This window comes from Vicugna pacos, chromosome 27, assembly GCF_048564905.1.
Source record: "Vicugna pacos chromosome 27, VicPac4, whole genome shotgun sequence".
NCBI lineage: Eukaryota > Metazoa > Chordata > Mammalia > Artiodactyla > Camelidae > Vicugna > Vicugna pacos.
The window spans coordinates 20,651,099-20,663,244 of record NC_133013.1 but is presented as its reverse complement, the minus strand read 5'-3'; the positions used below and the strand labels follow the sequence as shown (position 1 = coordinate 20,663,244).

General features: G+C 42.6%; 1 protein-coding gene across 1 annotated transcript in view; it reads right to left on the bottom strand.

Moving 5' to 3' along the window:
* ADAMTSL3 (ADAMTS like 3) overlaps positions 1-12,146 on the bottom strand; it is a 259,617-nt gene that overhangs the window by 57,119 nt on the left and 190,352 nt on the right. The window contains exons 18-20 of the mRNA XM_072950888.1: positions 10,653-10,845; positions 10,362-10,541; positions 701-854 (exon numbers count right to left, since the gene is read on the bottom strand). Of these exons, the coding sequence (XP_072806989.1) occupies positions 701-854; positions 10,362-10,541; positions 10,653-10,845 (527 nt within the window). The remainder of the gene's footprint in view (positions 1-700; positions 855-10,361; positions 10,542-10,652; positions 10,846-12,146) is intronic.

The following is a 12,146-nucleotide window of genomic DNA, read 5'->3' as shown; positions in this document are numbered from 1 at the left end:
TATTTTCAACTGCTGCAGGGGAAGGCCTCAACTCATTTTTTGTCAGCTTTCTACATGAAACACGCCCATGCACACGTGCATTCACGCTCTCATGCACGCCGAAGACAGAGACAAACGCTACCTGCATATTAGCTTTTGGATATAATGAAGCTATAATATTAACTCTTTATACAAAGCTTATTATTTAGAATAAATGGAAGAAGTCTCTAAACTGCCATTTAAAAAAAAAACAAGAACAAAGCTACTTCATGTTTTCATCCACGCTAGTTTTAGATTACACAAACGAAGAGATACTTGTACTTAAAAATACTTAGCTCATCTACCTTTAATAGAATGAATCGCAGTGTATCATTCGCAAAGTCAGCCAGAAAAGTATTTCAGCTTCACTTCTACAAGGAACACTCATGAATTCTAAGTAGAAGAAATCAGAGTGGAGGGGAGGATATAAGAAATATAAATTCAAGCGAGGAAACCTTAAAGATGCATTTGTTAAGCAGGTGGATGTGTCTTAAAACTGACTTTTCTTAGAGCTATATCTTGGTCTTCAAAGTTATATTGGTTGCCACTTGTAACAGTCCTGAGTTCTGCATGATTTGCTTTACCTACAGATTAGAAATATGTCGCTCTAGGGAAGATGAAGCCATTGGGAGAGATGAACAGAATCAGCAGATCTGGTGGCACACAGACTTTCCATACTTACTCCTGCACACAGGCATCTGGCAAGATCTCACGAGAGGCGGCCCAGAGAGATGCCTGCACACCGCCTCACTGAGGGGGACGCGCCGGCCTTTGGCTGTCAGCCTTTGACACACCTGCTTTCTTCGCTGGGTTCCAACACCACAGCTGACAGAACACTGCAATGAGAATTGTGCAACAGTCAAACGGGGCGAGAGCAGACACATGCTCCCAGCAACAGTGAGGCCTCCCATGGCGAAACAAGGAGGTGTTTTGTGTATGGGTGTGCCCGTAAGCATTTCCTAGGCCTGAACATCTTTTAGGTTATGGAAGGTTTCCCTCTCTTCTCCCCACTCCTCCCTCCTCTCCTCCTTTTCCTTTCCCTTCCTTTCTTCCTTCCCTCCTTCTTTCCTTCCTTCCTTCCTCTCTCCCTCCCTCCCTTCCTTTCTTCCTTTTCTCCTTCCTTCCTTATTTCTTTCTTTCTGAGATAGTAACTAATTTCTAGTAATTTATTCTCATGGGATTTTTTTGGCCTTGTGATTAACGTTTATTCTTTAGCTATTTATTTATACAACAAGATGACTTTGCTTTTTTAAAAACAACATAATATCAACAAAATGTAGTATTAACTTTGTATGGTGACCAATGGTAACTAGACTTATTGTGGTGATCCTTTCGTAATGTATAAAGACACTAAGTCACCATGTTCTACACCTGAAACGAATATATGTCATATGCAGTTCAGTTAAAAATTAAAATTAAAAAGTAATGTATACCCATGATCAGAATTTCAAGAAGCAGAAAAGTATAAAAGGAAAGTTTTTTTAAAAAACCACCCAAACTGCTATACATAAAATAACACTAATATTTGATAATAATTGTGGGTATACCATTGATATTTGATAGTCATAATCACATGTACATGTGCAACTTTAAAGTAAAATTTTAATGCAATTTGATGACGTATATTAGGATAAAAGACTAAAGTAAAATTAAAAGAGTTGCTGAAAGGTTGATCTTTTTTCTCACTATTAGGTAATTGATTTCCAAAAGAACTTTCTGAAGTTAATAAGCAAGATGAAAGAAACCAACAAAAGATTCGGGTAATTATTTTTACAGACATATTTTGACTTATGAGAGTATCTATTGACTTGCTGCTAAGAAAGAGGAGAAAACAAGCACATTTACATTTCTCCCCACCCACCTCTCCTCTCCAAGCACCCCATTTGTTTTTGTTCAATCATTTAGCTAATGGCAAGATTTCTGATATTTACACTCTTCTGAAATGCAACTTGCTGGTTGCTGAGTCTTATTTCTGAACTTAAGTGAATTTATTATTCATCTTCCATTTTTTTTTTTTTACCAGCATCAGTACCTTCCTGTATTCTTTATTTAGAATCATCTTGGTGTCTCATCTTGGCCCTGCAACGTTTTCAAGAGGGGCTTATGCGAACGTATTCATTCTCTGACTGCCCCTCTGTTGCCTTTCTACATGAAGAACCACCGAGGTGAAAACGCTCGGGCCATACGTCCTTTCCTTGTGAACTGTGCAGACACTGCTCCACTGACTTCTTGCATCTGATGCTACTGTGAGGCTGCAGGAAGCCCAGCGGGGAATTTTTCTTGTTTATTTGCTTTGCCTTTCATGCTCAGAGGCCCAGGGCTCTTTCTTGACTCACGAAGTTCAGCAGCTCAAGCAGGCTGCGTCTCAGTGGGTCATAGTTCTTGGCACGTGGTTTACCATTATGAGTTGCAGATTAAAGCTTTTATTAAAGGAAGTGAATTCCCCTCAATTATCTCGGAATGCTTTTCTGTTCCATTCATTTTGTTCTCGCAAATACCGATGACACTTACGTTTGATCTCCTTCCGCCGTCTTCCAGATCCATCACTGCCTCTGACACCAACTTTACACCTTGACTCTTTTCCCTACCATTTTATATGAGCTATTCCAGCTTGTATACTGCAACTCTCTGTTCTCAATCATCTAAATTATTTTTGTTGTTATTGCTTGTAAAGTAACTTTAATGTCTGCTTCTTAAAATTTTTCTTTTCAAATTTTCTTCCCTGACTGTTCTGAGGTGTCTTTTCATCTTCTTCTGTTGACTTATGATCTCTTTGGGAATTCAAATTCCATTTTAAAGCCCGCTTTTCCCCAGACATCACGGCTCTAATTTCCTTAGGAGTACAGAGCCTATTTGTTGGTTCTTTTCCATGAGGAACATTTTTGTGATGCTGTGTTGTTCATGTGACTCAATTTCTGTTCCTTTCCCCACATCCTGACTTCTTTCTTCCCCTTCAATTTTTCTCCCCAGTTTTAATGCATAGTTTGTTTGTTTGTTGAGGGGGGTAATTAGATTCATTTATTTTAATGGAGGTACTGGGGACTGAACCCAGGACCTCGTGCATGCTAAGCACACTGTCTACCACTGAGCTATACCCTCCCCACCTCCCCCCCACACACACACACCCCCGATGCATAGTTTTATGCTGGAGCTTTAAATGCAGCTGGCTGTTTGTGAAGAACATGTGTCGGGGAATGAACTGGGGTGTTTATATCAGTCTGTTGTCTTCATCACTCTGTCACCAGACTTTTATTTCCCTTGCCCACATCTCTCTTCAGATTTTGGTATTTGAGTGGTCGGTGTGGCTGGGAAAAAGCCTCGTAAATACCTGGCTCGCTGGGTAACCGTCCAGTGGCTGCTGCCCCTCTCCCTTCACACCACTTCATCGCTGGCAGCCTTCCTTGAGGCTTCTCCATCTCCCCAGCCGTCCTGCAGGGACGTTCACGCTGCTTTCAGGGGCAGCTCATGGTCCTCCATCTAGTCTCTGTACTCAAAAAACTGTTGAGTAGGCCTGTCAGGACGGTCACACTTACTCCTAGGGAAATCTACATCCCGTTCGGCGCCTGAGGAAATATTTGTCAGCCCTCAGCCTTCCCTCTCTTATTTTGGTCCAGATTTTACGATCTTTGGCAGGTGTGTTTCGTAATTTGTCGTTTGTGATTGTGGCCATTTCACTGTTCATTGAAGACAGACTGTTCCCTCTCTTTCATTCTCTTTGTGGGTTTTTTGTTGGATTTCAAAGGAGGGGAATGGAATTTTCTTAAATGCCTTTACTGTCATCTTTAACAGAAAGCCCCAATTATTAATACATTTTTTTAGTATGGAGGAAAGTTTTTTGTAAGCTTTTGAACAAATAATTAAAAATTATCACTCAGCAAATTATGATTTTTTAACAAGTCGAATCATTATCTGAGGTTACCACACAATGTAAAAGTAGTGGTTAAATGATTGTCAGTCACCACTCACAAGCCATTTTTAATGATCAATATTTGGCTTTTTCTCCCTATTATGAAAGGGAGGATCATTTGTAAACTCCTTTTCTGGATGGAGGTCTTACGTGACCTGCATCCGCTGAGTTCGTCGTTAGAATGCCTTTGGAGAACGTTCACAGCTCAGAGCGAGAGGAAGTGACCAGATCAGTGCCATCAACTATAATTCCCAAAGCAGCACCTTGTGCCAAAGCTTCTGTGATTTGTTCCATGGAAATACGGCAGATTCCCCTGCAAGAGCTCATGGGAACAACAGACCCCGCGTTCTTGCATCTTTGTAGCGATTTGTTTGTGACTTTCAAACTCGAAGGTCAGTTGGGCAGGATATAAAATCCTCGGTTCACATGTTCTTTCTTTCTTTTTCTTTATTATATTAAATATGTTGCTGCACTGTTTTCTAGTAGGAAGTGGTATTGCTGAGAAACCTGATGCTTACCTGATTTTCTTCCCCTAATACGTGACCTGGTCCTTCTGCCTAGATACACTAATACATTATGCCTTATCTTTAAAATCCAGTAGTTTTAGTACAATTATGTCTTGGTATTGGCCATTCTGGGTCGATTTTCCCAGGTATGGTGTGTGTTCTTTCAAGATGGTGATTTGAATCTTTTAGTTATAGTTTTGTTCTATTACATTGTTTTGGTTTTCTTCTCTTAGGATTCTAATTTTATATATATATATATATATATATATATATATATATATATAATTGTTGGACTGCCTTTCTTTGTTTTACATCTATCACTTTTGCTTGACTATTTTGTATTTCTCATTGATTATTTTTAACTCCCTTCTTTCTCTGGTTTCTCTTACACTTACGCTTCCTGCGTCTGGTCATTCTTGTGTTCCTTCTAGTTTAGTCTGTATTTCTGAATTTTTTCCCCCTTAGTTTTCTAATTCTTTCCTAAACCCTGTCAGCTATTTTTTTCACATCCCCCTGCCTTATTAATATCATTTCTGAGCTTTTCTACTTCTGATTTATTTCTATACATTTCTTGATTTCTTTTAACTCATTTTGAATCGTAAGTTATATTCAATTCATCTGCCTTGAGGCAGAATTTTCATTATGTTGTTATGTTATTGATACTTTTACAGTATCCTTCTGTGGGGTTTGCTGATGCTCCTATTTAAACGAAATAGATTTTTTCCCTGTACTGTTAGAAGAGGGTAGGGGGGTGGGAGTGTTTCAGTGTAGTTATCTTCACTGTTCTGCATGATTTTCTTGCTTAGCATGCTCAAGGGCCTGGGTTCAATCCCTAGTACCTCCATCAAAAAAAAAAAAAAAACCCCTGCCTTTTACTTCCCTATTCAAACAACTTCCACTGTGCCCTCAATGACTACGGATAAATCCAAATACCCAAGGTCCTTCACAATCTAGCTGCAACTTCCCCTTCACCTCTCACCTTCTTCCTCATCTTTAATGCTTCCTACTCTCAAGCCACATAAGACTGATTCACTCACAATCTGTCACTACACTCCTGTCACTGCCTAGAACACCCTGCTGTCTCATTTCCACACAGTTGGCATTCATCCTTTAAGACCCAACTCTAAAGCCACATCTTCCACAATACTTTCCGGGGACTCAGACCGACTTAGATGTTTCCTGTTGATTTTCACATAGTTCTGGAGATGGGACGCCTTTATTGGGCTTTTTACTCAATTTTGTATCTGTCTGCCTCATTAAGCTGTGAGTTCATTGAAGGCTGTATTCTTGGTTGTCTCAGATTCCTGGTCTCTGGGATAATCAATCATCTCAGAGCTCAGTGAATGAATGGGAGGGTGCAGGGCTGTGGCAATAGGCATATTCAATTTAGAAGAAGCTTATACAAGTCTCTTTATTTCAGTTAATAAGTAAGGGCATTTCCATCCTAAGTACCTGTCTTATCAATAAGCTGAAACTGTCTTATTGATAAGATTGTGTGTGTGTGTGTGTGTGTGTGTGTGAATAACCCTTTCATTGAAGTTGTGTGCTAGTAAATGTTTCACAACAGGTCCTTGAAGACAAGGGCTCTGACTGTAACATTTGCCAGTTTCTGTGGTGTAAATACTCCCATCATGGCTGACTTCAAGCTGTCATCCTAATGTCACTGAATATAAGGTAAGAAGAGATTACAATTGGTTCTCCAAAGCCAGTTACGAACACATAACTGCCTTTATGAGTCACAATTAATAAATCTATTGAAAACTGAAAAGTCATATTTGGAAATCCATGTTCTTGGATGTATCTTGAGCTGTGCTCTGTAATATGTCTCATGTATAGAGCTGTTTCCCTTTTCCCTTAGCATACGGATATATTTCAAAAATTGAAGAATATTCTGCATTCAAGTACCCATACCCAGGTAATTAATACCCTTCTTAAATATAGGAGGTAAAGAAGTCAGAGGTGATCACAAATGTTGGAAAGATGTTGGTGCACGGACAGAGACAGGCAGTAGGTGGTGGAGCTGTTTGGGAGTGAAGAGGGTGTCTCTTTGCTTTCCCATAATGAGGATCTACCCTACATAGCGAACCAAGGACAAGGTATTGAACAGAAGGTTAGAGACCATTCCTGGTGACAGAGAATCACCTGCAGAAGTTAGAGAAGAAATCAGGCCACAGAATCAACTATGGAGGAAAAATGCAGCAATGGAAATCAAACGTCAAATATGGAGACTTTTGGAGATTTGGAAGAAAACAGACCAAAAGAAAAAATGCAGTCAGGTAACTAGGAAAAATTTTTAAAAAACACCAAGGAACACCCTGAAGGAGAATGATGAAAGTAGGCAAATGTTCCATCAAAGTACAGAGAACAAAGAATGAAAACAGGCTACTGGATTTCAGTCCAAGGGATGGGGCCACAAAACCCCCTGCCAGGGGCATGTGGATCGCAGCAATCCAGCTTTTGGGAAGATTGTCCCATATATAAGTCAATGCTCTTTTTTTGTAGCTAGAAAAAAACAGTGTAAGAATTGAAGGCTCCTTTCTGCCTAAAACTGGGTTCAGATCTAAGGGAGTCAAGGGAAACGCATGAGCCAATGAATGAACAAAGCCCACACAAGCCATGAATAGAGCTAGTGTCGGGGAGGGAGCACTGTTCCAGCTGCAGGCTGAGAGGCCTGGCTCGGTGAAAAATGGAAATTCTGGCGTGGCTTTTCAGCCTTTCTGTGTCCAGGGGCAGTGGCCAGTTCCAATGCGGAAGAGCCTCATCCAGAACCACAAGATGGACGGCTGCCCCCAGGGAGCCATCCTGTGGCGGAGGGACTAGCCTGGCAGAAAGCTTTAGAGGGGTGGCAACTGGCATCAGAGTCTCTGCCAAAACAAAGCAACTCTGCAATAAGAGAAAATTTCAAATATCAAGAGAAAAGCTGAACCCAGCGGGAAACACAAACTGCGGGGCCATACGTGCGCTGGACCCGACCCAAGTCAGAACATTGGCTCTGCCTTCCTGCACACGTGGGCACACCTGCTCGCCCTCCCAGAGGAGGTTTCCTAGAGAGGTGGCCTTGGCTGGGAGCAGGAAGGTGTCTTGTCGGTGCTTGCGCTAACTCTTGGCACGTGCACAAGCTTGCTCTTGCCTTGAAGAATGGTTGCCTAGGAAACGGACCTGCCTCAGGTCCAGCCCAGCTCACATGAGTAACCTCTTCTGTCTCCTCTTGTTTCCCCCAGCAAAATCCCTTCCAATGAATGATTTTCCTGCCCTGTGTTAGCTGGCCCAAGCTTTTCTACAGGTCACTACTTCAACACCGTTTTGTATGTCCCCCGTCTTTGCAAAGACTCTTAAGGAAGAGTATTTACCTGCTTAAAGGTCTCTTGGGCCCAAGGACCTGTCAGTGATCTCATGGCCACTGGCCTCAAGGACACTGTCAGCCAGATGAGAAGACCATATGGATGCTCAGGAAGTAGCTCCCCATAAAACGCAATACAAATTAGGTCATTGTGAGTTAAAGCTGGGAAATGCTGTATGACTTTCGGGAGGGGAAGACTTCACAGAGAAGGGACGCTTAGAGCCGGGCCCAGGGTTTGAGGGTAACCACAAGAGCAAAGGCAAGCACGAGTAAACGTGGGAATGGGTGCTAATTCAGTGAAACAACCCGCAACAGCAAATCTGTTATTCACAGAGAGATGGACAGGGAAGGAGAGCAAGGAGGCCACCATCAGTCTCTCAGCTAAAAGGCTCTTGAGAAGAGTTCATTCCAGGAGACAGGATGAAGCTGTGAAAGCCTGTTTGTTCTCAGAGAAAAGAAGTAGAGAGATGAGGAGGGTGTGGTACTGCAGAGCACGGCAGGGGTTCCAGGTGCTCCCTGGCTGCATCCAGAAAACAAGGTGCCTGGTTTCTCCGTCACCTCTGCTCACACCTTGTCTTTCCCTTTTCCTGCCTCTTCCCTTTGGGTTAGAGCAGCACTCACTCAAAGCAGTCATTTCCCAGAGCCATCCCTCCTCTGGACACACTGAAGGGCTGAGAAGCCCTCTCAGTGAGGGGCAGGCGGGGAAGTGCTTCTCCACCTGTAACGTGCACTCCCTCACCTGGGGGTCTTTTCAAAGGCAGATTCTGATTCCTTAGGTCTGGGTGGGACTGGAGATCCTCATCTCTTACAAGCTCCCGGCTTCTAAAAAGATGCCCATTTGGCTGTCCCTGTGTCACACCTAGTAAGGTGACAAAGCATTCCCAATGCCAAGAGGTCTCTCCACAAGTGCACAGCCCTTCCCTCCCCGAAGTTCTGCCCCTCACCTTACAGAGAGAGTAACTGGAAGCATTTTCTGAGGTCTGGGGACACATTTATGTAGACCCTCGGTGGGCTGGATGAGGCCCATGACCTGTGTGGCTTGTCCACTAAGATACTTTATAATTACCAGCACTTAATTGAGCTAGACAGTTGAAAGAGACAAAATATAAGGCTGTAGGACACGCAGGTTGAAGTATTGTCAATCCAACCTACATCAAAAGAAAGAATGTGGACTTTCCTTCAGGGGGTTAGGAATCTCTCATGTTATCCTTAATACAACCACTGCAGTAAAAGAAAGGAAAATGGGGGCTCAGGCGGGTTGAGTATATTGAACAAGGTCACATGTAGGCATGAGGGCTTGTAGGTTACATCATGGGTCTGTTTGGCTCAAAAGCCCTCTTCTTGCATGAGAAATACAAGGGTACACTGTTCACATTACACGTGGGTTGAATCCTAGGTCTACCCTTGGGAAGGCTGCTTAATCTCAATGTACTTCTGTTTTCTTGTATATAGAAATGGAGACAGCTTCTGCTTCCCGGGCGATTGTAGGATGAGATGAGAATGGTAGCTCGTGACTGTACTGACTGTACGCTGAATCTAGGACTTGGGGAAATTCATTAATGTCAGTTACTGCTCTTTCTTATTTCTTGAGATGTTAGATTGCCTCTCTACTCCCAGAAGATATACATTTGGAGCAATGACTGGAGGTTTTAGGACTCTGATTACCTACCTCAACTCCCTGCTTCAGAATCTGTGCTAAAACCTCAGCCTATAAACATTCAGGATGCAGCAAGACTGGAAGACAGAGCAGGAGTAAGAATAAAGGGGGCTGGACCGTGAGTCCCATCAGTTTAAGGAAAGCCCTGCAGGGTACTCTGGAGCACTGAAAGCTGATTTTTCAGGCAATACGACCTTTAGGAGGCGGCTGGATGGACACAGTGATGGGAAGACTGTGCTAGCTGGCTTGGAGACGGGAGAGTGGTACGGAGGCAGGGAATCAGGCGAGCAGTGTAATATGAAAAGAGAGACCCTTCAGAATCAGGTCAAAACATATGGATTCTGCTCCTACTTTGCCAGCTGCAGGAGCTTAGGCAACGTATTTTCAGCTCTTTGGGTTTCACGTTCCCCACCTGAAAAATGAGGCATTGCTACGAGACTGTTAGGTCCTGCCAGCACTAAAATGATGCATTGGAATTCTGCTTATTGCAGTTAACGCGAGCTTGAGAGGATAAAGAGTAAAATCAGCCATGGTGTCAACAGAGTGCAGAGGAAGTAAAGGTATGGAAGGTTTTCAGCAAGTTGACATGACAGGGTTTAATGGATAATTCCACATAAGGAGACATAAGGCAGAGAAGAACCAAACCGATTTTGAGTTTATCCTGGGATACAACGGCTTTGGCAGTTCCAAAAGAGAGAAGTTATGGGACTTGGTTTAGAAGAAGTAAACTGAAAACGAATCCTTACGTGTGGGTCTGGACCAGGACACTTCCACAAGCCCGAGAGTGAGTGAGGGCCCCTGGAAATTTTGCACCCCAGACGCTCCCCTCACCTCACACTAGCCCCAGCACTCACCCTGCAGAGGAAACACTGAGAGGCTGAAACAAAGGAGGATCAGAAAAGAAGAGACCGTGAAGTTGGCAGTGGCCCTTACCTTCGACCAGTCTCCCACAGTTAAATGCGGAGGACAGTCTGTTCTGGCGCAGGACTTATGAGAAGAGGCCTTGGGTCCCTGGCACAGTTCGTCTGAGAGATTCAAAGAGCTGCCATCCGTTAACAGCTGTCGACAGGTGACTCTGCGGTTCTGAGTGCCCCCGCCACATGTCCTGGAGCACTGGGGAGACAGAGAGAGGCGGGTCAGCGGGCTGGGCCCCTTTCGAGTTAGCGCAAGGCAGGGCTCTTACATCAGAAGCCTGGCGGCCCTGCAGTCACCCGTCGGCCATACCTGCTGCCATTCCTCGATGTGCCAGCTAGGAGGGCAGTCAAACTGATTGCATGCTTGTAAGGCGTGGGGCCTCTCCTCTCTGCAGTCCTCAGGAGGGGAGGGCGATCCCCCGGGCTGCAGGCAGTACACTTCCCGGGTCTGTATGCCAACACCACAGGTAGCCGAGCAGGGCCCCCAGGACCCCATGTGCCACCTGTACCGAAACACAAGTGGGCAAAGTTAACTGTGTCCAGTGAGCCTCTGTGCCACAGCCACAGCAGGGACAATTTCAAGTTCCTCCCGGGACCTCCAGACTCCGCTCTCCACATACTGATCGCCATCCTAACTTACTACCGTGTATCAATAATAAAATTTTAGTTTTGTTTTGAACAGAGCCCTAAGGCAAGGATGATTTATCCGGGTGTCAAAAGAAATTTTAAATGCTCAAAAGCACACTTCAAGAAATCTTCAGGGCACCTGGATTCATTATTTGGAATATCCCTAAGAAAATTATTTTATGTTAGGATTGGAATATACATATATTATATATATATACATATGATTCTTTTCCAATAAGATCGTGGAAAAATCAGGTTTTCTCATGAAACGTCTGTAAAAATGAAAAACCAGGTCAGCTGCTTTTGATACATATTTCCAAGCTGCCTTCAAGGAAGACTGTCTCAAGTCACACTCTCACCAGGAGCACTGCAGAGGGCCTGGCTTCCTACAGCCACATCAACACTGGATGATGCCATTTAAAAAAGTTTCTGCCCATCTGGTGAGTGAACAATTGTATGTGATGATCATTTTAATTCTTGGATACTTAATTATTAGTGAACATGAAGTTTTAACTAGTTACTGTAGAGATATATCACGAGGAAAGAATTTACAAACGCTTAAAACGGACATTAAAAGAATGGGTGTTGCAGGGTAGTATGTAACAGCAAAAATAATTTAATGAATAAAAATAAATTAATTTAACTTTACAAAGTGGAAGGAGGCAATCTAAAGTTTTAATATTAAAGGGCAAAATAAATAATCGTCTCTTCACAGAGCACAATGCTAGCAGCCATTAAAAAATAAAGCAGATGTAGAGTTCTTGACATAGAAATACATTCATGATACGTTTTTTTTTATCAGAAGGTAGGTCATAAAATCACCATACTATTCTATGCACTTAGAAATGCATGCAGAAAAAGAACCTGGATAATTACACATAGAAATGTTAACAGTGATGATCTCTAACTGATAGGATTTTAATTTTCTTTATACTTGCCAATTTTTTTCCTGATTTTTCTTATAATAAACGTTCATTATTAGAAAAAATAAATTAGTTCTTTGAAAAAAACAGTGTTTATCTAAACGTTATTTTTGGCTTTTCTGATTTCTGTTTTTCCTGACTTCTTCATATTTATTTAATTATTCCTGGGGTTTTTTTTTTTCAGGTTTGGTTGAGTTTGTTATATTTTTAAATTCCATTTTCTCCTCTGCTATCTTTCATTCTTAAGAGTTATC